At 38.5% G+C, this 27,894-nt stretch overlaps 1 protein-coding gene across 1 annotated transcript in view; it reads right to left on the reverse strand.

Moving 5' to 3' along the window:
- Window positions 1-491: 491 nt before the first annotated feature.
- Window positions 492-27,894, reverse strand: part of SPAG9 (sperm associated antigen 9) — a 61,554-nt gene continuing 34,151 nt past the window's right edge. Inside the window, 26 exon segments of the mRNA XM_032706322.1 lie at window positions 492-4,197; window positions 6,019-6,156; window positions 6,509-6,637; window positions 6,640-6,681; window positions 9,332-9,445; window positions 10,396-10,567; window positions 11,686-11,834; window positions 13,024-13,091; window positions 13,556-13,636; window positions 14,177-14,299; window positions 14,722-14,917; window positions 15,674-15,901; window positions 16,735-16,906; window positions 17,571-17,738; window positions 18,040-18,132; window positions 18,376-18,505; window positions 19,139-19,312; window positions 20,041-20,052; window positions 20,179-20,235; window positions 21,137-21,267; window positions 21,674-21,725; window positions 21,810-21,962; window positions 22,507-22,564; window positions 25,577-25,698; window positions 26,828-26,927; window positions 27,430-27,640. Coding sequence (XP_032562213.1) covers window positions 4,082-4,197; window positions 6,019-6,156; window positions 6,509-6,637; window positions 6,640-6,681; window positions 9,332-9,445; window positions 10,396-10,567; window positions 11,686-11,834; window positions 13,024-13,091; window positions 13,556-13,636; window positions 14,177-14,299; window positions 14,722-14,917; window positions 15,674-15,901; window positions 16,735-16,906; window positions 17,571-17,738; window positions 18,040-18,132; window positions 18,376-18,505; window positions 19,139-19,312; window positions 20,041-20,052; window positions 20,179-20,235; window positions 21,137-21,267; window positions 21,674-21,725; window positions 21,810-21,962; window positions 22,507-22,564; window positions 25,577-25,698; window positions 26,828-26,927; window positions 27,430-27,640 — 3,189 coding nt within the window. The 3' untranslated portion in view covers window positions 492-4,081.

The following is a 27,894-nucleotide window of genomic DNA, read 5'->3' on the forward strand; positions in this document are numbered from 1 at the left end:
GGGCAGGTGAGCCAGGGAAAAGTTAAAACCTGGCTCTGGCCAAGTGTTCTGTTTCTGCAGTCACCAAGTCCTTGCTCTTCTGCCTTAAAACCACAGCATTTCCTTTGCTGTGAAGTAGCAACCAGGGAGGATTTGAGCTCTGATAAATCTGTGCTAAAAAGACTTCAGAAATAAATCTTAGTGCAAGCACCCATTTCATTCAATCTGCATCAAGCAGATCTCCTCCAGATCCATATCCCACGGGAGGCACAGACATCATGGCATCATTTGGAAGCCAGTCAGTGAACCAAGCTGTTCTTCAGAGTTTTTGCTTGGACCCAGTATGAGAGAGCAGATGAGACTGGCCAGGGGCTGACTCAAATATATCACTACCTGTAGTGATAATGGCAATATTCAGTTGTTGGTGTAAAATCTCCAGTTATTGTGTCTTCTGGTAGCACGAAAACCCTGCGGAATTAACACGAGACTACAAAGAACACACAGATCCGATGCATGTTTCATATACATATTTATATATATTTCATGTACAAAGTTACATTCTGAACCCCATGGATTCAATAATAGAAATAAATACTGAAATAACTACACTGCTATATGAGCTCTTCTGCTCACAGAAAAGAAGCCTCAAGTTTTAACAGACAGCAAGTTTAACGCTGTAGTATCCATCTCAGATTACAGAGGCAAGTAAAATTCAGCGTAAAGTGTCCAACAGACAAAACTTTCCAAAATTACAGACCATAAAATGTTTAAAATATATGTTTAAAAGATTGAGAAATGTGCATCAACAAAATTAATAAAGGAAACTTAATCTTGTTAGAGGGCGGGAGAGACATTTAGTGTATAGAAAAATGCTTTGAGGTGCAACATAGGTTGTTACAATATGGCATAACCCTGTTAGAAAACCAAAACATTTAATTTCCCTAAAGAACTGTATTTGAGTTTACCGTGTCTCGTTTTACAGAGCGGGGCCTTCACAAGACCCCACCTCAACAGGGCCACTTACAGAGTGCTAAGTCAGGTTTAATCCTTTGGTAACTTTTATAATACTCACATGGAAATAAATATTCAGTTACACAGCATTTTTAAAAGACACACGTTCTTTAGAACAGTTAGTATAATAAAACAGATTTAACATTTGTTTTGTTACTAAGGCAGCCTATGATAAAGTGTCTACGCTCTGTCAGCTCGATCCCATCCGAGGCAGGAAGGCCTTCCCAAGGAATGGACGATGCAGCTTCACCTTCACCATGCAAACACCCCTACCCAGGCAAGTCATGTGCTGCATATTTTGTGCTCGAAATGTTTCCAAACTATTAACAAGCTGTAGCTATCAAGAGATTAGCTCCTATTTATATGATGCTTTAATCACGAGTGTATGCATAAACACATTCTTGAGACGGATTTGAGGGGTGCATTGTCACCTCAGTGCCTGGGCTTTACCTGCTTTATTCACCCTTCAAAGCCACCCTAAGGAGAGCTTATACACCCCAGAGCACTGTGATGGCAACAGGGACCCAGTTAATCTACTGTACCTTAGGACAGGGGATAGAGTTTTTAAATGAGAAATACAGAGAAGTGCACATGCCTTTATCTACACCCACAGTGGTACACAGTTAAACTATTGTCTGCTTTAAAACCCTTCCACTTTTGGACAGAAACAATCATTCTCTGAAATATTTGCAAGAGTTGGCCCACTGAGGTGACTAAAATGGCACGGTGGACCAGCTACATTTGGCAAAGGACCAGGTACACACTTGCCAGGTTGAGCTGCTCCAGTTTGCAGCAGTTCAGAGAAAACAGCTCGTCTCTAACAACAAACAAAACCCCACACGAGAACCAAGGAACAGAATTGTGCGCTTTTTTTTTCCTTTTCTTTCTGAGAACATGAGAATGTGACAATCAACCAGTGAGTAAAAACTTTGGAGATGGTGTTTCCCAAAGAGGAAAAAAAAAAAAAAAAAACAAAAATGAAATTCAAGAAAATGGCAGGAAAAGCAATGAAACTGCACCACTCACAGTGAAGATTCTGCACAACAGTAAAAGTTTAGACAGCATTTTTCTTAGACATCCAATCCCATAAGTTAATTCAGATGTGCTTCATGTTCAGCATACATGCCTATAAGTTTAAAATAGGTCTAAGAGTGTTGACTCAGTTTACTTTCTGTATTCGTATATTTTTTTAATAAGCTTCCAGACTTTATATTCAAGCCAAAGTACTTTAAGAGTGACGTTAAAGATGAATTTGGAAAGCAAATTATGAACAACATGCTCTCATCACTTTTGGCATTCTGAAGAGAAAAATACTACCAAGATATTAGACATCTTTAATAAGGATTTTTACTACATAGTTCATGTCCTAAATACATATTTACGAGAGGAACAGCTGTGTACAAAATATGTCGCTTAAAAAGTATTTATACATATAAATCTAACCAATAGACCTGAATGGAGATTTTCTGGTTTATCAGCTATGATATGCATTTGAAAAAGCTGCCTAAATAATATTTACACAATAGACCTCAGCTAAATGTGTTCATTTAAAAAATTAAGAAATATATAAACACATGTTTGCCTGATAGACCAGAACTGCTCCTATTGCATAAAAATGTTTAGGCAGTTTTAAAAAAGTGTTTCTATATTTACTCCTCTGAAACTGTTCAGTTCTCTCACATAATCAAGTGACTGAATTTCTCTGCCAATCTGAACAGCCCCAGCCTTTCGGGGGTAAATGCTGGATGTTTATTAAAACCCCTCAAAACTTTTACTTTCCAGAGACAAAATGAAAGAGCAAATCCAGGTTTTTAAATATTCTGAAGTACAGAAATCATGAAGTGTTTAACTTAGGTCTGATACTAATGTAGAAATTTCAATGCAAAAGGAAGACAGTCTTCAACTCACACTTATGGTTAAAAAAATAGATGGTGAGTAGACAGAATGTCAGCCTAATATTAGAGTCTCCTGACTTTCACTAATTTTCTCAATCTTAGTGTTACCTGATAATCTTGTTGCTAAATTTTTATTTTTATATTTTTTTTACTAAATTGGGGTATGGAGCTACAAAAAATACATTTTGTACCTAATTATCTGGCACTAAAGTTCCTTTACGATCTCACTTGGGCAGAATGCATTTTTCCTGTACACTCTCAGTCTTTTCTCATGCTCTAATCGAGGTCTGTAACCTTCACACATGTAGTGCCTCATGAGTTTGACCAGCTAGGCAGAGAAGATCATCCTAGTGCTTAGGACATAAGGAGTTAAGACAAGAAAAGAACAAAACATATCCCCTGTTCAAGACTTTTGCAGTTATTTTCCAATTTAAATCATCCTAAGAATACCCTTTGGAAACAGTTGTTCCATGTCAGGGAGATGGAAAAACATTATGCTCAAAATTGCTTTTTACTGAGGGCAGCAGTTCTCAAACTTTAAGATTCAATAATGAAAACATGTTTTTATTTAAATATTGTATTCTTAATTCCTATACAGTCCCCTCTTTCCCCAAAAACTCGGATGAATGTAAGAAATTAAACCGGTAACACAAGATTTTTTAACCGTAAGCAAGATTTTCCAGGTTTGAAAACAAAAGCTGAAATATACAGTTTGCTTTAGCCCTCACTGAATATTTGGATGAGTCTTAATAATCCATCTTATAATTTGCCCATTTTTTTAAATACTCTGGGAATAACTTTGCTGTTTTACTCAATGCATTATACAGTGAAATGAAGCTCAGTTGTAACAAAGCCAAACTCAAGTGAGGCTACCAAAGAAGTGAACACATTAGATTGCTGTGGTACAGTAAAAGTAATGCCTCAGCTGCTCACTATGGTGTGCACATCAGTTGGAGAAAGATCTGATTTCCTTATACTGTTCCATGTAACACGGGTGCAGTAAAACAGCACAAGCTAATTCCTGTATAGTTAAAGGTATGACAGATTTGCAATATAAAGTTAAACAGCAAAGAAATGCTTCAACATCATGTAGTGAAACAGGTTCACAAAATAAAAAAACATGCAGAAGCTTTTTTTTTCCTTTTTTTTTTTCTTTTTGTTTTTTTTTTTAAGGTCTCCAGCTGCATCCTACGGGCTCACTCACTGCCACACATGACTTGCCACACTATCAAGTGACTCCTCTCAGCTTTGGCTACAGAAGGTTCAAGTGGTAGAGCTTCTCCAAGGAGTTCAGATTCTCCTCCTTCATCACCTGGAAAACAACAGCTTTGACTGAGGCAGCCAATAACCAGAACAGCATCAACACCACATGCAGGGAGACAAGTGACATCTATGTCTACAAGAAAAACACTAAAGAGAAAGTAGTTACCATACACTCATATAAAAGCATATTAAAGTCTGGGAATGTATACACTACAACAGAGTGTGTTGCACAATTATCTCAGTTTAGTATTCTGCTGGCCATATTCTTCAGTTCTAGCCCCGAAAATTAATGGCAGTTTTGTAATTATCCATACTCTAAACATTACATTACTTAGAACTCTTTAAGGCAGAGAAACAACCACCTAATTTGCAAACTTGCAGCACCTCCCAGGCAGACCCTGAGAGGGTTTTGCTACAAGGAAGCATGCTGGGATAAACATATAAATGCTCTGGAACAAGAGCTGTAATTGAGACAATGCAACATTCATCTATGATGAACTTTCCCCTTCTTTCCTCTTGTTCCCGTTATCCCAGTTTGTCACAACTCTGCACACACTGGCAAAGACAGCCTTAAGCATATTCTCCATTATTCTCTCTTCAGAGGAGAAGAGCAGTTTTGTAACTGCATCTGAACTCTGGGTGACAGGAGCCAACTGGGATCAAACCTGGTCAAACAGACCAAAAACTGCACACAAACAGCCAGAACCACCAGTCCAGAGGCAGTCTCATGGTACAGTTTAATCAGATGAAACAGGAACTGACCTACACCTTCAGGAAGGTGTTAGATCACAGTCTGGCTGGTTTTCTGGTTAGACTCCTCTGGAGGGCTGAGGGATCTAAACACAGAATAGCCCAAAGCTGCTCTTGAGCCAGTTTGCTGGGCTCACGTGGCAGTGGCTGAGCTAATGAAAGTGCACCACTGACACTCAGTTCACGGCTTTGCCTCATGCCACAGGGACAGCAAAATGCACATTTGGAATGTGGCTATTCCAGCTGCCTTGGAGTAAGTGCAGAGGTTCAGTCCTCACTGCAGTGTGGCACAGAACTGCCCCAAGCCCTGCCTCCCGTGCAGCTCCACCAGGGTAACAGCAGGAACCTGTTTGTCGTTGACTGGGATGACAGAATTTGGGCTGGCCTTCCTGGAATTTCCTTTGTAGTGGTATTTGGGTTGTTTTGCTGTTTGGTTGGTTTTGAAAGACTACAGACAGATTTAGGCAAAAGGTCAAAACCAGGTTTGAGTTGCAACACCTTTTTAGTATTTTTTGGTCAGGGTCTCCAGTGCAGATTTGAAGCACAGAACCACAACTGCTCTCAGTTTATTTCCCCAAAGAGTTCAATTAAATAAAATAATGTTTACAACAAGAATTCTTTATGGGCTAGATCATACAAAAGCACTATCCAAGAAAAGCAGTGATCAAACAAGATGGGCATGCCGAGATAACAGTGATCTACTTTTTCCCCTGCTCACTCAAAAATGAGTAAATTTTAGATTGAGTGTTCTTCACTTAATGCATGACTTGTTTTTATAGTCAGTCTGCATTTTAAGTAACTAAGGACATGTTTTCCAGCAGTTTGAGACAGAAGATTAATCTGTCAAAGGAAGACTGAAAGCATAAACAGTAAGGTGGTACATGACTCCAAAGCAGAGTTTGAAATAAAACTTTTCACACAGTCATCCCAAAGGTCATGATTTATTGAGGAGAAGAAGCTGAAGGTGTGTCTCAGAATAAAAATACTTCTACCCTTGCAGTACAAAACCTGTAAATACTGACCACACAAAGGCACTCTGCAATCACAGCAGCAGTTATTATGTGGTTAATGACCTTCAAGTAGAAGAGGTTACAACACATTTTAAGCTCAGGTTTCTTACCCATTCTGAAGTCAATGTATCCTTCTCCACCACTTATCACCAACATTGATTTTAAGGGACTCTGGTTGAAGGACTCTTGGGCTTGTTTATCAGCTGTTAGCTCTGTCCCACCACTACTCTGTGGGCAAACAACCTGACCTAGATCAAAAACAGAATACATTTTTATGCCATATCTCACAGAATAAAATCAAGTGGATGACACAATGCCTAAAGCACTGACTGCCTTATTAATAGGCACGTACTCACCACAGTACTTTTTTTTTCAGATGGAAGCAAAGCACTTACTTGTGACCAAACCCTTTTCCTCCCATTAAACAGCCCTGCACTCAGCAATCAGACAAGCCTTGTAAACGAAATATATATATTGTTCCTGAACGTATGACTTCATACACTGACTTCTACACCCTTTCTAAACGCTGTGTTTAACTAAGAAAATGAAGACAGAAAAAAAAAACCCAGCTTCATTTGAAGAATGGTGACAAAACCTCACCTGGAACAGCGACAAAGAACTTGACAGCATCACGGTGCCCGTGGAAGCAAAGCTGTGCGTGTGCCATGGAGCAGTAGGGGATGAACGTCCCTGGAGTCACTTTGTCACTGTTCTCTCCATACACACGATTACACTCCCTGGACGGTTTCCAGAGCCTGCTGCTGCTTTATTAGCTGGAAAAGAAGAGATTGTTCTCTACTTCAAAGGCAAATTCCAGAAGCGGTTATTTGTTAAGAACACCTTATGGTACCATCTAAAAGCTAAAAGCCAACTTAGATAAAAATGAAACAGGAGGGCAGCAATGCCAATTCAAGACAGAGCTGGAAAGAAAAAAGAATGCATGCTTCGTTATTTTAAGTACATCAGAAAATGGAGCAGGATTCTTAGTAGTCTAGCATAAACACCAGATTTCAATATCCTACTTTGGAAAAAAAATAATTTGTGAAAGGACTATATCTTTCATAGAAAAATAAATACCCTCTAATGTGTTTCAGGGTGAGCAAATTCAATGTACTCAAACATATAATTAAAGACACTTGCATTCCAACTAATCATAGGGTATCCCCTTGCCAGCAAAAATTCTCTAAAATAGCCACCTGTGGGCACGAAGGAGCTACCCTATATTACAATTCTACATCTAGTTTTACTGAGTTTTAAAATCCATCAAAGAGAGAAGTACTCATGCTAGACATACAAGCCATCTCCATTCCAAAGACTATCAAAGTAGTGAAAGAAACAGTGATTGTAACAAGACAGCAAATGATGTGGATTAATGACAAAGTTATAGATGTGGTATCACATTGGCTGGAAGAAAAACAAAGTCTGTATGAGAGTTCAGCTGCAACACAGGATGATATGCTAAACTGCTGAGCAGATTGTGGCCATTTAGCAAACATAAAACTGCTGCAATGCAGTAACTGCAAGTGGAAAAACATTTAGGAACATACAAAGGGTAAATCTATAAAGGAGTGGGAAACAGCCTCAAAGTGGCTATTAGAAGCCTGAAAATAGGTTTTTGTTCAGGATCTGCACTTACCCCGCAGCCCCAGTAAACGTCCCTGGTGGAGGATTACAGCTAGTGAGAAAGGAGGAAAGGGGAAATGGATAGGTATGACAGTAAGGAGAAGGATTAATGAGAACCCACCACTCATATTTTGGTTCTTTGATAAGGCAGAGCTTAATATTTTAGCTCCTAAAAACAGCAGATATTAATTACAGAAGATTCAATCAAAAGTCACAAAGAACAGCATCTTGTTATAGAAGTTTCAGGACAAAATGGGCCACAAAAGCACTGCCACTGTCATGTGCTTTATCAGTTTAAAGTTTATTATTGATTAGCAACGTTTCCCCTTTCTCTCTTTCCTTGGCAGGAGGCTCCAAAATAATACAGAACGACTCATGTTTTCGTGTGCCCTTTTGGAACATCATGTGCTGGTGTCGAAGCTGCCCAGCTACTGAGACCCAGGGAATTGAGAGATGCCACTGCTGTTTCTGAAAACCATCAATATTCCTAACAAGGGTTCTCAATCCCACCACCAGGCTACCCCCAAATGGCTGTTCTGATCCACCAACAATTAACAAAACAGAGATGAAACCGAATAGCTTTAATAGGGATTTCTTCATGTTCACCTCCTGTTTAAACAAACTCCTCTGGAAACATTAAATTAAGCTTCACGCAATCAAGAGCTATAATTTTTGAAAGCATGATTTAAACTATTTCAAACTCATGACAGGAAGTCTGTCCTTCCTTAGTACATTCATGCAATGCAAAAAAGACATTTACTGAATGGATGGACAATGCAATGGAACAGTATGAGAAACAATGCATGTGTGTGCTGTTCAACAAAGCAGATACAACATGAAGAGTTTTCACTATTAAATTACCCTAAAATTTCACCTGTCATCCTATACTTAGTTTCTATGTAACCATAGCACAATTAGGACTATCAAACTTCTGTATTTTATTTTTTGAAACTTTTGTTCACCTCTTTTAATAATTGCCTCAGCACAAGTGTTAAGGGTTTGTTTTTTTTTTTGTTGCTTAAATGCAATCAATTTACACAGAGATTCTTCCCAAGCTTTTCCTATTTAGGATTTGTTTTGCCCTTGAGCTGGAATGCCCCTTTCTCCTGAAGTTCAACTGCCCATGTCTGAATGCTTCTTCTCCCACCCCCAAGTAGTTTCAGCCTATGACAAGAGTTTGGGGTCTGTTGTTATGCAGATACCTGGATTTACATGACTGGAATTTGACCTAGAAGTTAGTGACCTGTTTGAAGAATGTGTTTACAGCTCCTATAACCCTGAACATGTCCTTTAAAGCAGTCGTGCTACTGCTGTTACAATCCTTTTTACCATCTTTGTGATGAATTCTTAAGAACTAAAGCCAAACAAATTGTGTTAGCAACAACAGCAACTTGCTCAAATGAAACAAAAATCTACTTTGTGATCACATGGCAATCAAAAATAACATTAATTAGAAAACTAAAAATGTCTCTTATAAGCAATAAACTTCTATAAATGCTGCTAATGCTCAGAACACCTCGAAGGCTTCAAAGTGTCCCCTTGATTCAAGCCACAGCAACTCTGATCAAATTGAAATACAGGAGATTCTGGAAAAGTGCTTTTTTTGCTCATATTAATTGAAACCACATGCACAGATTTAGGTGCTAAACATCACACAGGCCTGAATCTGTTACAAACCTGCAAGATTCAGACCTGGCAGTGAAGCTTTCTATCCATTAGCAAGCATCTGAATGGTGTTTTAATACTCTTTTTTGTGTCTACAGCATATTGCACAGAGCTATTGATTTATATTTTACTTACTTTCTGTTAATGGAATGGAGATGATGACACCATTTCCTGTTCCTACCCATAAACGATTACAAGACACCATAAGAGCTGTGATTCTCACAAATGAGAATCCCAGTTTACCAGTACCTAAAAACAAAAGATGCTTTTCATCAAAAATTATGAGCAAGAATAATTTTAGTTCTATAATAGAGAATCTTAACTCCAACTCCCAAACCACACAGACAAAGAAATTCCCTCCCATTTCAAACACAAACAAAGTAGAGGAGCACATTTAAGTTGTAAAGATAACCTAAAAGCCTACAACACTAATTAAGTTGTGAACCTATACTGCAAGAGTAACATTAACTATGAGAAAGCAAAAGAGGTGCAACAGCTCCATAATGCTGCACAGTAAAATCTTTCAGGTGTTATCAAAAAAACAAACAAAAAAGTGAGTTTCCAGATGAAAGACAATGGTTTCTCATCCATTAAAATTAATTCTCATCCATTAGCAGGATGAGGGGAGCACAAGGCTGACCAGTTAAGTGCAGTGGCACAGCAGTGACTTGTGAAGGATTTCCCAGAATCCATTTACCTGTATTTGCTGTGTTATGTAGGTGGGTAAACTGCTCTTACATAGATATTAACAACAAAAAAAAAAAAATCAGACAGCTTATTAGGCTCAATAGCAACAAAAGTCTGCTGTTTTGCCTTTTCTTGAAAAAAAAAAAAAAAAAAAAAGAGGCATTTTTTCCAGGCAAGTAGTGGATTCTTCCTATTTTCAGTTAAAAAAAGGCATTGGTACAATAAAAAAGAGAAATTTTTTGGTTTCTCTCTTAGTGCCTGCACAATCCAACCACTATTTTTCTCATTAGCTCTGAGTTTTTAAGGGCACTTCAGACATCAGGTAAGATCAACAGACTGGAACAGACGACCCATCATTCTCATCGTGCTTTACAGACTGACTTAGGCTTCTACTTCCAGACTCGAGTTTTCACAAACTGATTTGCCTGGCCTTCCACCCAACCCAGTGAGAGAATTGCCTGCTCCAGACAGCAAGATGTGTCAGAACACAGCAGTTTTCCTCAGGAACTTACCTAGCATTTTGCTTACATAGGGCTCAATGTCCACGTCCTGCAGGTGCTGATACGTGTGCGCGTGGTAGAGGCGCAGGGTGGAGTCGAGGCGAATGGACACCCAGACCCCATCACCCACCCAGGCCAGCTGCCTCACTTGGCTCTCCCTCCTTGGGTGGGCATCAAATGACTTCTGTGGAACATTGGAGTTTAAAATTCAAAAGATGAAACACGGGAAAGAGCAAGAAAGATTTCTCTGTTACTCTCAGACCATCTGTACGGTAATTTTCTTAACCACAACCCTCTGATCTGCAAGATCACAAGATACATGTTAGCTTAGTTACAACTACCATATGGTGCTGGTAAGTAATAGTAAAATTGCTGATTCCTTTCCCTGAGTTTGATCTTAAAGCTGTAGTTTCCTACTATGCCTTCATTTACACATCACATCCCAGCCTGCTCTGGCTTCTGCCTCCCTTCAACCTGAAGCCTTTTTGGTCTGAGGTCCTGCTGTCACAGCACAAGATACATGGGCCCCAAAAAGTGCTTCTCTTCCTAGTTCTGTCATGACTTACATACAAAACCACCTGTGCAAAATACACACTATCCACCAGCAAAACAATCACTGTCACTGTTGCATGAACTTCATTTCATATTTTTCCATATATACACAGCATTCACAAACCAGCTTATTATTGGGTGGTTATTATTTTCAGAATTGCTGAGCAGTCAACCTCAAAAGATCTGGATCACGTCTCAGGCCAATTAGCAGAAGCTGAAGCATTAATATTGCTAAAGGCTTGCAGAAACCCCAGCCACCTTCTGCACTCGAGATGTCAGGTACAGATAAGACACTGCAGAACATTACACACCCTACATAAACTATTCTCTAACTGGAGGGAGAACACATTCAACATTAACAGTCACAAACCCCTACAGTATGCAAAGACAGATTACAGAGAAGTTTACAGGTAGGTGGAGAATAAAATGAGGCACACACAGAGTATAAGCTGGGTGCTTGTCTTACAAGCTCTGCACAAGGACACTTGCAATTTCTGGCCAGCTAGAAGTGAAGAACTAAACCGTTCAAAAATTGGTTTCAATAACTGAGAACTGTCTCATTATGGCCTAAAAGTCTTCCAAAACAGTGAAAACATCTTAAGAAAACGTAACAGGATTTCCCAAAACAAATTTGTTTGGTTGCTTCTTTCTGCACTGACGAACAAAACAGGTGTTCTCTGGAGTTACTCTGCAGTTTGAGCTGCAGCCTTAAAACACCATTTCATTATTCTAATCACCATTTTCGCTTACCTCTATTTTCATGGCCTTTGGTTGAACAACATAGATTTTGTTCCTGTAGCCACACCAGACTTTGTCATGTACCACTGTCATGCACCGTATCGAGTGGTGCGGCCGGCCCAGGTCTAAGAGGTGATAGTTTGTCAAATCCCACTGACCATCTTGGAAAGCAGAAGGAAAAGAAAAAGCAAAACTAAACATTGGTTCCTATGAGTTCAAGAATAACTTAAAAGTACACGGCCTAATTTTTTAGAAGCACTGTAATAATCTGGATAAGTCAATACAAATTCATGGCTCGGCTCCTCATTAAGTAGCAACTGGTTATAGGAACTACTGGTATCCTGAATGCTATTTTTTTTTTAATAAGGTGGTACAATGATTCACGCTCAAAACACAGCAAAACATTTTTTAAAACAGCAAGTTACCCAGTGCTAAATGCACTGCTTGGCCAGGCACCAGTGTACACGACAACACACAGCCCAAGGCACTTGCTGCCTTGGCTGAATATGGAGATGTTGGCCAGTGCAGCAAGATTTTATTTAAATATGCTGCAAGATCGTAAAAAAAGGCCCCTGAAATCTTCTAAAAGCATACTAAATTTGCTCATTCAACACCAAGTAAAATTCTTCTGTAGACAGAGCTAAGCCCCAAATCATCACTGACATTCATTAAAGATCCTTAAGGATTGTAAGCTACTACAGTGAGTTCTTAAAAAAACCCAACAAAACCACTAAAAACATAACTTCATCCCAGATGCATCTTTCCCAGTATTTGCATTAGTGTTGTGCAACCTCTTTATTTCTTTTAAATGCTGAGCACAGGGATTTAAACATCATAAGGAAAAGAGCAAATGAATAGGGAGGCTGTGGAAACAAGCCAACAGATAAGTTCCAGCTGCTCATAGTGAGACTTTCCCCTCCAGGTCCTATTTCTGGAGCTGGTTCAGAAGTGGTTTGGGCAGAAATTCTGAAGGGATGCTTAAAAAAAGTCTCCTCGAAGGACTTGGTCAGAGACAATTAACACTAATCAAACAGAAGACAACTATTGAGCATAACGAAAAATCAAGAGAAATGATAATCAAAGTGGACTTTCAAGTGGCTTTTCACCATTTAGCTCAGATATATCCCATTCTCCATTTCAGAGCGAGCAAAAATTCCATTAATGCACCAGGACAGTGCAAAAATGGTACTTGAATCTGCAACTGAGATAACTAGAAAGATTTCTCAAGGCAACCTGTAAAAAACATTCCCACTGGGGAATACATTATCGAAACACTACTCATAAATGGCACATTTCTTTCCTGAGTACTGTTACAGCTTCACTGGTTTCCAGATCTAACAGAATGCTTACCAACTCCTCGGTGAAAGATTGCCAGTGTTCCATCAGCCAGTGCAACCAACACTATTCCTTTTACATGTCTGGGGAAAAAAGGAGGCACAACAATAGGAACTGTTAGACTGCACTGCTCAGAGGGCAAGTTTAAAGTAAGGTATAAGTAGCATATTTTTACAGTCATGTTAGCCCTACTGTTTTGATTTCTACAATATAGCTCAAGAAAAGGGATGTAGCAAGGTGTCAAAATCCAGTTCAAAAATCTTGAAATATAGGTAGCTACAATGCCTGAAGAAAACATTATGGATAGCAACCTGTAACTGTTTTGAGTAAACAGCTACAGCTCATCATTTGGGCTACATATTTCCAAGAGATACAAGGTTCCTTTCATTTTCCTCACTCCCCGAATGTTTTCCACTGTCCCTCAAAGAGCATGCAGGCAGTTATGGCAACTGACATTCCCAATATCTGAGGAGGAAATATAAAACTACTTTGAAAGTATTTTAACAGAAATTCATTATGATTTACATGACATTCTTTCAGGACTTACACAATACTGAGAATAGAATCTTTAAGTTTAATGGCATGAACACATTTCCTCCACTGGGCCACTGACGAATGAACATACAGGCTGCAAAGACAAATCAGGAGGGATTAAAAGCACTACCAGACAATAACAACCACAAGCAAAACCCCTACAACTGAAATCCACAATCAAAGGGAAAATAAGTTTTCATCTTCCACTGGAAACTATGTACAGACTGAAAGGAAGAACTGCATGAGCAGCAGAATGGGTTTTTCAAAGGCCTAAAGCATTACAAACCTCTTTGCAGATCCATTTGTAGTAAAAACTACAATATATTTTTCTAGCATAATAAAATACTGAAAGTTATGGAATTATCAGACCATAACTATTTCTTTGACTACAAAAAACCCACAAAACTTCTCTGCAGATGAAAGTGTTATCCATCAAAAAGAGCTTGCTAGCCACCTACAATACTTTCTTTGAATTCTATAATGCCTAAATGCAGCAAAGCGTACGAGGTTTTGGCTCCCTTGAGATCTTCCTGCCCTTAATCTTGACTCCAGACAGTTATCAGGCCTGCAGGCACAAGAAGTAAGTTTAAAGCAATTATTACAAATAAGTTTAACAAGATTAGCACTTCCTTACCATCCATTCTGTGCTCCAAGCCACATGGTCGGTAAAAGGCTACTCATTTTCTGTGCTTCTTCTCTCACTAGATCTTGCTCATTTGGCAAAACTGCAACATCTTTATATAACTCTGACTCAGTACTAGAAAAAAAACCCAGTTAAGATACATTTAATGAAGTGCACAGATCACTCAGGCTATAACCTAGGCATTTACTTCATTGCTGCTAATTCCTACACTGGCTTTTGAAGTACTTAAGGTGTAACTGTGCATGAAAATACGATACAGATGAAATGACAATAACAATGAATTTCTTCAAGTGGACATTTTCTTATACAAGGAAAATTAGGTTCCATTCAAGCCTGGCAATATTGTTGATCTCTGAGGAATAGCAGAAGAGTCACAAGGCATAGCATGTCTTGTACCAAGACTACTTACGTAAACCTCAACACACTTAACAAGAAAAAAAAAAAGTAGTCATTTTGTCTCCATGCTATGTTCCCACAAACATTATATTTTTCATTTTAAATACATTTTAAGAGGTATGAGGATTGAGACTATGTACTTAGGCTGGTACACTGGAGATGCCTCTGTTGTATGCTGTACTCCCAAAGGATCTGTAAAGACATGCTCTGTGTAGACTCCAGTTTGTGCAATATCAGCTGTGTCTTCTCCTGTCCCTGCATTGACTTCTGTTGCTTCTGTTGCCTCCTCTGCTGTTGGAATGTTCTCATCTACTAAATTATTTTCATTTGCAATATCTATGTAAACAAAAAAATTTGAAAAGCTTTTAACAGCTGTGACAGAATTCTCAATTATTTAAAACAACCAAAGCTTCATACTTAAAACTGAAGTGACCAGACAGTCACAATCCAGATCTCATATTTCATCTAACAAGAAAATCATATCAGAAATGCCCAAACTTTCCCAGGTTGTACTGTATAAACAAATGTCAAATGCACTTGGAATACTTAAATTTAAATACTTAAATACTTAATGTATCAACCCAGTGACTGATGGCACAGACTGTCCTTTAAGTGATTAACCAGAACAGCAGTGAGCAAATCCAACCACCCCATACCCATTGCCAGTCACATCACCATACAGCTCTGAAGGGCATATGACAGAAAACAGTAAGAATATCTACAAAATAAGCAGCTTCACTTAAATCTCTACTAAGACTTGACAAAATTCAAGGCATTTATTCACCTTCTCTCCAGTTATTTGTTGGCAAGATCTGCACTTTGAGTACTGAATAAATGAAAAGCTCTCTTTAAACCACGCACAAGAGAGTTCTCTCAAAAACATTTGCAAGAAGCAAACGTTAGTATCACCTCCACGGAGTTTTCAGCACCAATTATACACTGCAAGAATGCCAGACTCACAGGCCACAGAGTATTTGTTTTATGCTCCCCCAGCTTACAGACACGCTGTTATATTACACAGTTTCACCGTTAATTTTCAGTTACACCTGAAGGTGTCTGGCCATCCCTGACAGGGCTGTGATGTTTTCATACCTGACTGTTTCTCTGCCACTGGGGAGCCCCCGTTGGCATCCTGGGCTGCAGGTGCCCCCGTGAGCCCCTCTGCAGTGCAGCCCACCACGGTGATGCCCCCCAGCAGGCTGTCGGTCTCAGCAGAGCTGTTGCTGGTCATGCTGCCACACAGAGAGGACTTGTCCACTTGACTGGGATCTGCTTCCTGAGACCCTTCCTCTCCTGCAGGATAGTCTGTTTCCCTCGCCCCTGGAAGAGATTAAACCCATGTGTTTTTCACAGGGACAAAGCTGAGTCACTTATCTATCTAAACTTCAAACTGAATGAACTCTCCAGCACCTGAGATCAAACGTGCAGATACCCATCTACAAGCTTATTTTAGCATGATCAACAAATATAAAAGATATTGTCACAAAGCTCACAAAACAAAGGCAATACCTACATATGCTGCACACTTGAATTGTCATACAACATAATTGAATCTGCAGTTTTCCAAACAGCTTATTTCAATTTTAATTACATTTTCTATTAAAATTAGATTTCATAACAATGCATGTATGCAGGGATACCTGCCTACATTATTTACAAAGAATTTAGCTGCAATACATCCTTTGTTCTGGAAGAAAAGCTGGTTTTTCTCTTGTACAACGCCTTCATACTTTTAAGACTTATAATATTCTCAATGCAACAAGGATTCCCTCTGCAGGAAGCTCCAAGACTTGCTACTTATCTTCAAGAGGCTGAAGAGATCAAAAAAGCAAACTACATTGTTCTTTTTGTGATGTTCACAGTTCCGTGAAGCACTGGCACTATTGCACAATTTATAACACATCAAACACAACAGTTAATCTTGGCTGCTGACATCTCTCTACCTTTGAGTTAGTTTAGGCCAAGAGCCAACTCAAGAGTGGAACAGTAAAGTAGAAATGCAATAGTTTTCTGTACAACTAAACACTTCCTATTGCTCTGTTGCTGTAGCATTTTTATCGCACCAATTCACAAATCTTTGGGTTTTCACCCAGCATAAGAAAAATCTGAATAAGAAATAGAAAAAGCAGGAGCTAAACATCCCAAGTCTTTACCTGGCACACTGGCAATACAAAGCACATGAGAATTGCAAACAATGAAACTGTCCAGAATATTTCCTGGTTGATTTGCATCAATTATGATAACTTTTGTAGCAGAATGTGTGCTAGTACAGATCCAAACTAGACTGGATAATTCTTCCTGATGTTTCAGTTCCTTCTGTTGATCCTGAAGGAGAAAAAAGGCAGAACAAAAATGAACAACAAGAAGGGGGACAATAAAACTATTACCTTTGATCTTTCATGTTCTTACATTTTTACATAAATATATGGTAAGTTAAATATCTTCAGTGCCATTGTAAAATTACATGGAGCTACTTGTTCTCTATGTATTTAAAATATAAACCTCCCTCATATTTCATATTTGCACAAAACATATAGAAAATAATTACACTGCACAATTCTAGTTAGAAATAAGAACACTGCTGACATGCCAGCTGTCATAGTCAGTGTAGCCATAGATTAATGTGATGTCCCAAAGCACTTAAAAATTAAGCCTTTGTTTTTATACCCTTAATATGAATTCCATTCATGGCAGTCAGAACATGAACAGTTTTGTCATAAATGTTTTTTAAAGGAGGCAGCAGTGGCATAAGCAATGCATCATTTTGATGTAAAATTTATTTACTCCTCAGATTTGCCAACAAACTGGCACACAGGGAGGAATCACAGTATTTTTGTAGTTGGATTCAATAACCCAACTATCTTGGGTTGATGATTACCAAGAAAAATCTATTTATTACCAGTAAGCCTGATTACAAAATACTTTATTATTCTACAAATAAAGATGTTTAACTATAGAAATTTATTAAATGTCTTTACAGGGGCCTTACCTTGAGCTCCTGGTCTAGTTTATCTAAGCTACTCTGAGATCCTGTTTGCTGCTTGTTGCCATCTGCATCCACAGCAGTCACATCATTGTAGAACACACTGGCACCAACCACAGACCCACCGTCCCGTGTTTTCCCTCCTGACAGGTTCACCCCTACAGCACACCACAGCTGGGAAGAAAAATAAATATTTCACTTGAATTCTAAACAAAAAAAAAAAAAAAAAAAAAAAAAGAGACACAATCACTGTTAAATATGCTAAGTAATACCAACATAACAGTATAACAGCAGTCCATTTTAAGGAATTCATTACAATTAAAGTAATGTAAGTTTCTACTGAAGCTTGAATTCTTCTTCACTATGCTTTAAAAATAAACTACTTTATTTCAAAAAGAACATAACTGAGTCTAAGATAAAAATATTCAAGCTATACGTTGTCCAAGTCTCTCTGTCACCACTGGAAATATCCTACCTTCATAGAGGTATCCTTCTCATCTAAAGGTCTCAGGTAAACAGGTACAGGCAAGTTCTTCATCTTATTTTCACCCTGTCCACCATTTGCCACCTAGGTTAAAAAAAACCCAAAACAGAATGAAAAAGCTTTTTTTACAGTCTTTGGAATCAGTTGCTCAGACTTCATTAAACAAGATTAAGAGTTTTGCATTGTTGTTTTCCTTAGAAAGATTCTTTACTGCAAAAGTTCAACAAAAAAATTGCCGGAATCACTCAAACACAAACTGTGAAATCATATTCCATTCAAATGTCCCAAAACATGAAGTTGTCACCATTACACATGAAAACATGATACCTGTTTGTACTTCTGAGGTAGACTCCAGCCAAATGCTTGCACCCTGCCATCCTCTTTCTGAACATGTGCTTTCACCTGGCGATACTGCTCCCTCTTCTGCTCCCTGCGTGAGGCTAAACTGGCTTCAGTTCTGGAGAAGAAATATTATTGAAAAACCTCTTTAGAACTCTTTGTGCAATGGGAGTTGCTGTTAAACTCAATAATCAAGAGCTCTGTGGAAGTACTGGGTTACCAGAGACATCCCCAGGTCTCCTGTGGGCTGTTTCTAAGGGACCAGTAAAAGACAGGGACAACCAGAAAGTCTGTTGCCAGGATCCTTCCAGAAAACTAACTTGGGTTTTGTAGCTCTACTAGAAGCTTTAAAAGTTGTACATCAAAAGAATATATTGTCAAAGAGAAGCACAGAAGGAAAAAAAATAATTACAGATGCTTGTTAGCCTGACTCATGTTATTTTCCACTGAAGTACCTGTACAGTTATTGCTTAGCTACAAAACTTGCATATAGAAGTGTACTTAGTGCTGCCTCCTGTGCCTAAATGCACTTCTATGAAAGACAGTGACATTTCCCAAGCAGAATATTACTGTCAGGTATCCAGAGTACTCACCCACTGCTGCACCTTTCAGCCTGCACTGTCTTGAGCTCTTATGTATCAGCACTCACTTCAGGAGAACATTACACTTAGCAGCATGTTAAATCTCAGAGGACTAAAAGAGTAAACACTTGATAGAGCATATCTAGTATTATAAAACTAAAATGTCTTACTCTTCACTGAGGAATTCAAAGGCTTTAGATTTGTCACTGGGTAATTGAGATAAGGTGCTGCTTCTTTTCTTGACTGACGGAGTAATGTGCGAGGTTGGAGCATTGTATTTAACATTGACAGGAGGTTCTGGTTTCTTTGCTGTATTGCTGGAGGAACTGAAGAGCCTGCTAAAACTAGAAGAAAGAAAAAAAAAAAGAGTCAAGATTTGTCAGATACATCCAGATTTGACTATGCAGGCAAAACAGTGCATATGCCAGCCTGCTCAAGACAGTTAAACTAAGAAACTGGAGCCCAACATAGCAGCAGCCACCACACACTCAGCAACACCCTCAAAGCACAAAAATTCATGTCAGCCAGAAAAATTCCTAAAGAATTATTATCCCCTTTGTTCATCAAATTTAACGGGTGCTTCATCTTGAATTAACATCTACAGGGAACCAACAAATATTAGGATGTGAACATCACACCTGGAAGGCAGGTTTATGAAGCACATTAGTTCATGCAGAGAGCACTTTAAAACCCCCACCATTTTCAGGGCAAAAAGATAGAATAGTTATCAGCAAGTCACAACATCAAAAGGATTATTCGACAAATATCCTCTTGTGAAAACCAATGGTTTAGATTTAAAGAGCTTGAAGTTAGCAAGGACAATGTAACAATCACTAAGCTGTACTTCACAGAGGAAAAGGAAGCTGAAATAAATGCAATCCACACATGCTATTCAGGTTTCTACTATCCATCATAAAAAAAACATCCAGAAAAATGTTCAGGACAAGAGTCCTGGTGCATATTCAACTAGAAAAACAAAATTAAAAGTCAAGCACTTTGGCATTTAACTTCACAAAGTGCACAACCACGTGATGCAGCTTACGACACATTTTGTCTTCTAGACCAGTCTTACCGAGCTGGCATGCTGGGTAACAAGAGGAGAACAATTAAGACATCTTAGAGGATAATTAGCTAACATACACAAATGTGCCAGCTAATTGGTTAGAGTCTTTTATTTATTTTTGCCAGTGAGTTGTGTTTCAATACTTACAACTGCCAAATGCTCGATCTCTTCTTCTCTTGCATGGCTGGATTTTCTCTCGACGCTCTACAAGAAATAAATTCCAAGTTTACTGAGTAAGCACCAATTAAAAAAGGGAAAGGAACAGAACAGAGTGTAACTCTAATTTTTTAAAAGAAGGATAACATATCAGAAGTAACAAAGCCTGTTTCTTCACATTGCCACTTCTATTCTGACCAGAGCACAATACTGAAATTCCCACTAGATCAACTGAAACTACATAATATACTCCATCCATGTTTCTTTGCATCCCAAACACCAGTTGTGTTTGGGGAGTACTTTTCAGACAGAAGAGACAAACCTGTGTAACACTTCGCAATGAAAACAGCTAAAAGAAAGCAGCAAACCATTTAAAATCTTCTGCCTCCCATTTTTTAATATTTTAACCATTGCTTTTTGTTTTAAAGCCTCTAATTCTTCAACATATCAGTAAGTAAGTGATAAAGTGAGTTTTCCCGAAGTCACAGATGCATTAACAGAGATAGGAGAGGGTTTTTACAGCAGACAATAGCTATAGAAAAACAAACCACGTCTGCTGGGAATATGCATTTTTCCAAAGGCTCACAGATATGAGGACAATGGGAACAATCAAGTGCCATTGCTGTACGTGGCCAGCAGGCAGCACCACTGACTCTGGTATGGCAGGGGTATCTGCAATTATCAGCTTTTGTAACTGTTCCAAAATACACACATTTCTTCAAGGGATGCTTATTTTGCATCATATGAAGCAACACGTTTTCACTGAGGTCTCACCAAGAACCCATTTTGACAAGTTATACGCCCATAATTTAAAAAACAAAGTTATTCATGGGCATGAGGGAGACAAGCAGAAGGCAATTAACCTACTGACCAGATCACCCCGCAGCTAAAAATGAGGAGGTTGTAAAATCCAAGGAGCTCTGCCAGAGATTTTAAAAGAGCCTCTCACCTGATCATCTCAGTCCATCGCACAGCCTCCTGGAGCTCCATCAGCCTCTCCTTGTACTGGTTCCTCTCCATCAGGACACGAGCCATCTCCACCCGGGTAAAACGCTTGCGCTGCGCCGTGGGGACATCACTCTGGGCACACAGCAAAGCAGACATGGGAGGAACAAAGGAGAACAGCAGGGCCTTGCAGAGTCACCCTCTGCCTTCCCATAGGAGTCAGTTTAGGTCACAATTCCAGATTCCAAACCACTTGGGGCTTTGTAAAACTAACTCAGTTTTATCTTCCTCTCCTCCCATCCTTTGTATCCGATATAATCTGAATGTGACACAGTAATGGGCAGAGAGGAAAGAAGGAAAACTAATCACTGCAGTTAAAGTTTACTTGTGCTCTTTAGATCTTCTGTCTTTTCTGTTCATGGAGAAACTTTACTGACACTTATTAAGCAGTAAAGCTTGGCAGCACTCACTAAACACGTGGACTTTTAATGTCCCACTGTGAATCACACACACAAAAATACACACACACACATACACCTACATCATCATCCTCTTTAGCTTTCTGTCTTGCTTCCTCTGCTTCTGCACGAGCTCTAAATACAAAATAAAAAACAGCTGCATTAAATATCACAGTTGGGTTTTTTCTTTCCTTTTCACAAGCATGGAATTAAACTTACTTTCTCAGCTCTTCTTCCAGTTCCTTGTTCTTCTCTTCAAGCTTTTGTTTTGCTTGTTTTACAGCCTCCAGTTCACCTTGTAGTACGTCCTTCTCACAGGTCAATTCGTCCACCTTTGCTATCAAATCATTCTTCACTACATTCAGTGCATTTCTGCACAAACATGGAGAATACACCATTACAAGGATGATCGTGGTCTCATAGTTCAGCTTCAAGCCTGATTTTATTTTTGAAGGCCTACACATTCCATAAAAGCTGCTGCAAAAAGGTACAGCTTTCTAAGAGATCAAACCCTGCCCCCCCAGGTCATGTATGTTCAAACACATTCACACCCCTGTATTAGAAAAAAAGTATTGATAAATCAGTTTGCTTGGAATAAACTCCTCCACAGTGCTCCAACGGATTTGCTTCTGCACTTACAGCTGTTCTGACTGGGAGTTGACCTCATTAGGACAGAACACTGCATTTCTTGTAGCCTTACAAGGATAAAAGCAGCTTTTGCTTCTTAGGTCCTTAATTTCTAGAAGAATACCAACTCAGCTATATATTTAGCCAAATACACCTACAAATTCAAAATACTCATACCAGCACTACTCTTAGAACTGAAAGCACATCTGTATAATTGACTGTGTATGAAGATATTCAAGATATAATGAAATAACAAAGGCAGTATTTTTACATAAACAGTCTCACTTACTTTGTCTCCAACAGCTGAGTGTTTTCCAAAATAAGGTTTTCAACCTCCCGTCCCATTCCTTTCCAAAGGAAACAAACACATGAAATTAGCAAATAAAATGGATGTTTTCATGAAACTTACGTTTTGCCATTGTCTAAAGCCAACTCAATTTTAAGTATGACAAACTTGTAAGGAGAACTGTGAGCTATCTGAAATTCCAGGTCCAACCTACCTTCTATAATTAGCTTTCCCCTCCACCTACTCCCAGTTTGACTTAACTAAAGGCATCCCTGGTTACTGACCAGTGCTGCCTCCACCTACCCTATATATTTGGAAGATGTTACAGTACTAAGTCAAAAACCAAACACAGCATATACTGCAGAAGTATTAGTCCACGAAACATTAAGTTTAAAATGCTCAATTGTCTTTTATACCACGTTAGATACAAAAGTACAGCAGTTATAGACACAAGACATGCTGAATAAAGCTGAGATTGTGAAAGCCCTGCAGATTTCCCCAGAGCAAATGATACCTTACCAAAGAAATTATGGTCTTTAATGCCCATGCATTCCATGTAGAGCAAAAACAAGAACAAGAAACATTTCATGTAAGGTGTAGTATGAGCGAAGAGCAATAAAAAATTTAGACTTATGAAGTAAGAGCGAATTAAAACAAAGCCACCACCAAAAGTCTGAAGTGGAATGTGATGTGATTAGAAGCAGGATTTGTAAGAAGGACAGATGTTGAAGAAATTAAGTCTGTCACAACCATTTCTATTGGTTAGACCTCTTATAAAAATCAGTAATAAAGTCTTTCATTTTCTGTGAAATAATTTAGAAGAAATGCTAATCCATTCAGGAAATATTTCCAATTAATCTGCTACTATGGAAAAAAGTGAACCTATCTTTTTATGTAGCTACTTCGATGTTACTTAAATTTCTAAAAATCAATTTCTTACCCTATTTTTGGCACACTTAGTATAATTTGCAGGATTTTCGGAAGAAACTTTCAGGAGAGAATAATTATTTTGCATCTTGCACAGCAAAATAATTACCACAGTGATAACAGCAGAAATTATGTTAATTCAAGATTAACATAATGAGTGAGAAAGGTATCTTAATGGTGGAGGCCTTTTAAAATACTTTACGAACACAATCTTCTAAGAAACTTTGGTAACAGAAGACTTACAAGACATTTGGATAACAAAGAAAAAAGGTATCTATAAATAGACATGCAAGTCAAAGTTGCCTCTTGAAATTTCCCTCTCTGGGTTTTGGATTAAAAGTAAGTGACATTTAATAGTGAAGCAACTCAGACCAGCTATTCTTAACTTCATGAATATCTGGAGAAATTCCCTACACTACAGTCATCATGAACTTTTCAGTATTCACAGATAAAAGTAGGTAGGATCATTTCCAACAGGTTTCAGGATCCTTTATAATGCAAGAACAAAAATTAGAAAGCCAGAGTGCAAAGGCAAGAAAAAAAAAAGTTACCAAGCAGGGAAAAAAAATGCAGAGAAATGTATTTTATGAGAGCAGCAGCCAAGAATGCCTGACTGGAGAAGCAACAGATTTCAAAGATTTTTTTAAAAAAGAAGCATACACACCAGAATATTCCCCTGGGTATGCAGCCCAAGAGAAAACAGATTAGAGAATCCCAATTAACTACTTTGACAGAACTCCAAGCTGAAGTTTAATGCTCACTCAGAATAGATCCAAATGCTTGAAAAACACCAACTATCCTGGATGCAGATGTGGATTTTCAGCCACTGTTTGGACTATGATTGTCCTCAAAGTGAAATGACAGTTCTACAGTAAAAATTTGAGACCAGCACATTCTGCATAACAAACTCTGGTATCATCCTGTGCTTAGTCTGCACACACTGGTGCTTCCAGCAGCAGTTTTACAGAAAATGGTAAAAAAGTCAGTGACAAACCTTTGATAAGTTATAGCATAAGCTTATTTTTGGCCCACAGAAAACAAAGCACTGTGATCAGGACAGTCTGACAGTAATTTGATTGGTTTAATCAATTTATCACATCATCCAAGGTATGGAAGTTGCTCTATGTTATTACTTCTCCAGTGCCTGTATTTTTGCATGCAGAATGTGTGATTAGTTGTCCCTGTGACAATGGAGTGACAAGAGTTTCGGATGAAGTATGTTCCAGTAAGGATGTGGAGATCCTCACTGCTCAGCAGAGTGACAACAAAGACAAACCATCTCAGACTGGAGATGGGCCCATTACTCCCAGGAGTAACATTTTGCAGAAATGTCACCTGCCTGATGTAAAACACGTTTCTGGTGAAACACTGAACAACCAGAAATCCAGATTGCACACAGGAATTCTAACCAGTGCTAACAATCTGTATTTTTGCTGGGTCAGAGGACAGAAGTAAACAAGCTACTGATTGTCTCTACACAACCCATTTCTAAAACACCCAAGAGCAGCATCTGCATTTTATACATTCCATAGTACCAGCCTGCATTATTTCAAAATGAGGCCTGAACAATGATATGGCCAAAAACATCTTGTTATGTTGTTTATAGCAAGATCATTCTTCTCATGACCTTTTTGCTCTTGATCAAATTATGTTCCCAAAACTTACACTTTGTTCAGTCAGCACAGAAGTAACAGACAGGGAAGAGAAATGTGGGTTTCCCCCCCCCTTTCAATTAATGGTTTGATTCTCAAATTACCACCATTGCATTTTGCTGCAATTCTCTTTGAAGTTAAAATCCCTAAAGAGGTGATAAAGCCAGGCCATTACAGATCAGGCACAATCTGAATTAAACTACCTAAAACTAGTTGAAGGTAAAAATCCTTCCTTGAGATAAAATCCTGGTGTCAGAGAACATGTAGGGAGAAATGAAATAGGGAATAGTGTAAGAAATGCCCCAAAAGATTAAAGTTTTATTGAAAGAAAGAACAAACACTTTCTCCTGTTTGAATTCCAATGACTACCTTAGGATGCTACTCAAACGATTTTGATGCAAATGAAGCCTAACAATAAATCCAGCAAGAACAATTAAGCACTCCACTAACAAGGAAAATTCCTGTACACAGCATCTTTAAATAACCTTCCTTACCCAGCAAATCTGCACCTTCATCCACATCTCCAATTAGGCCAGAACCAGCAGATGACAGCTCTTCAAAGAGTGACTCTGTGTTACGGTCAAACGCTTTGTTCTCGATGCCTTTGGTAGGAGTGCTGCTCAGGGAATTAAACAAGGCATGAAAAAGCAGAAGGAAAACATTCCCACCATGAAGAGAGTTTTCTCTGCATCTTTACCAACAGTTCATTTGTTACCCCCACCAAAACCCAGGAAAATTCTCAGCAGCTTTCAGTTGCCTTACAAGTCCTAGATTCTATTTTCAAATACTACGTTGGCATCAAGATCCAAAACTTGACATAGGTGCTCATATCGAGCTGGTCAGGATTTTAATAAATTAAAGCATATCAAGTTCTGGCCTGTAGAAATTCAGCCCCATCAGGACTTAGTCAGCCCAAATGACTAAAGAACAGACAGCTCAGCCAAACTGGAAGTCATTTAATATAACAAGAATGCAAGAGAACCCAGTAGTGAGAGATCAAAATATTCCTCTGGTCAGAGAAGTGGCTCCTTTCACACAAAGCTCTTACACCAGTAACATTCACTGTACAAGGTAATTTTTTCCATCTCATCACAAGAATGAAACACAGACACAAAATGTATTTGAAGGATTTGTGACTACACCCTGAATTGTTTAGGGCTTATCTAGAAGATCAGGCATCCCTGGCTACTAAAACAGCACTTGTTTATTTTTATGGGGCTATAGAACTTTGGAAAGAAATGTTACCCTTCACAGGCAAAAGCCTGAAAGGGAGCAGACTCAGACAAAAGTTCTGTCAAAACTGGGATTCCACCACCAGAATCTGATAAATAAATGCTGTAATATTTGCAAAGCCAGTCATAAATCCAGATTTTAAAGATACAGGTGAAGACCCAAGGGTCTAGTTTAGAAACTGCTAGTACTTTGAAATCTTCATCTAGGAAGAAAAAGCCTTTTGGTACAGACTCTTTGCTTGGAAATGTGTAAAGAATATTTAAGTACTCTTAAGTCTGTTATAGCATGAAATATCCTGAACATTCATCAGGTTTAACAATAGAACAAAGAACTTCTGTTGCATTTAAAACCTCCTGAGGAATTTGGGGAAATAAGGTCACAGAAGTAGGAGATTCATTACATAATGCAGGATCTTAGTCTGGTAAAATTTCTTAACAAATTACAAGTTCCAAACTGAAACCTAATACACTCTAAAATTTGTCTTCTTACTCAAATCACAACACACAACTTACCTGGAACCCTTATATCCACTGAGATCTTTATCCATATCCAACTCTGGAGTTGACTCAATGATTGCCTGAACTTCTGATTTTTCTTCATTTTCATTTCCCCCTGAGGCAAAGCAAGTGGTACAGCTTCATAAATAACATCACCATGACATTAACCACATGTAGTTGTTATTAATCAATCACCAACTCATTAGATTTCTGATCAAAAACTTATCGAGGTAATTAAATGAGAAAACCTACAGATTTTGATACTCTATGGCAGACACTGGAATTTCCAAGTCTCTCTTGAATTTAACATAAGTCATCCAACAGTTGTTATTTCCCACTATTTCTGCAACTGGAACCAAGATGTCTATCATCTCATGCCTTTTTGTGTCTAGCTAAGTTACATTTCAAGGAAATGACATAAATAATTTCAGTTCTGAAGAAAAAGGGACTAAAGCCACCAACAAACAACAGACTTATGTCTTATCAATATTCTGTACTCCTCAAAATATTGAGTAAAAAACCCCAACATTTCTCCTTTATGGCACAACAAGATATTTAATAACTGATTAAGTATGAGGTCCACAGTAACCATACACTAAGAATTTAAAGCAGCTCACCAGTGGATACATTTCTTGTCTCTTGAGCTGCCTGCACTTCAATATTCTTGCTTACGTCCACCTTCTCATTCGACATCTCTGTGTCCTTTGCAAGCCCTTCAACATTTTCCTTCTGAGGAGTTTCAGCAGGCAGCACAGGCACATCTGAAGCAGCTGTGGATGCTGGAGTAGTACATTTGGAGCCTGCCTGGCTGACATCAGAGAGCTCATCCTAAAATTGTACAGTTACCATTAACAAATGAACAGGAACAGAAAGAATACTTTAAGCCAGTACAGACTACGGCTGTTTCACTTCTCTAAAGGTAGCTATAGCTGCATAAAAATTGCCTTTATTTTTCATAGTAATGTTTGATCTCAGTTGATAATTACAGTCACAAACTCAGGGTGCTTTTGGTTTAAGTCTTCCAGACAACAAGGAACATTCCCACATTAATAATCCTTCTACAGCTGCACAGTGAACTGCTG

The sequence above is a fragment of the Chiroxiphia lanceolata genome, chromosome 19 (genome assembly GCF_009829145.1).
Source record: "Chiroxiphia lanceolata isolate bChiLan1 chromosome 19, bChiLan1.pri, whole genome shotgun sequence".
NCBI lineage: Eukaryota > Metazoa > Chordata > Aves > Passeriformes > Pipridae > Chiroxiphia > Chiroxiphia lanceolata.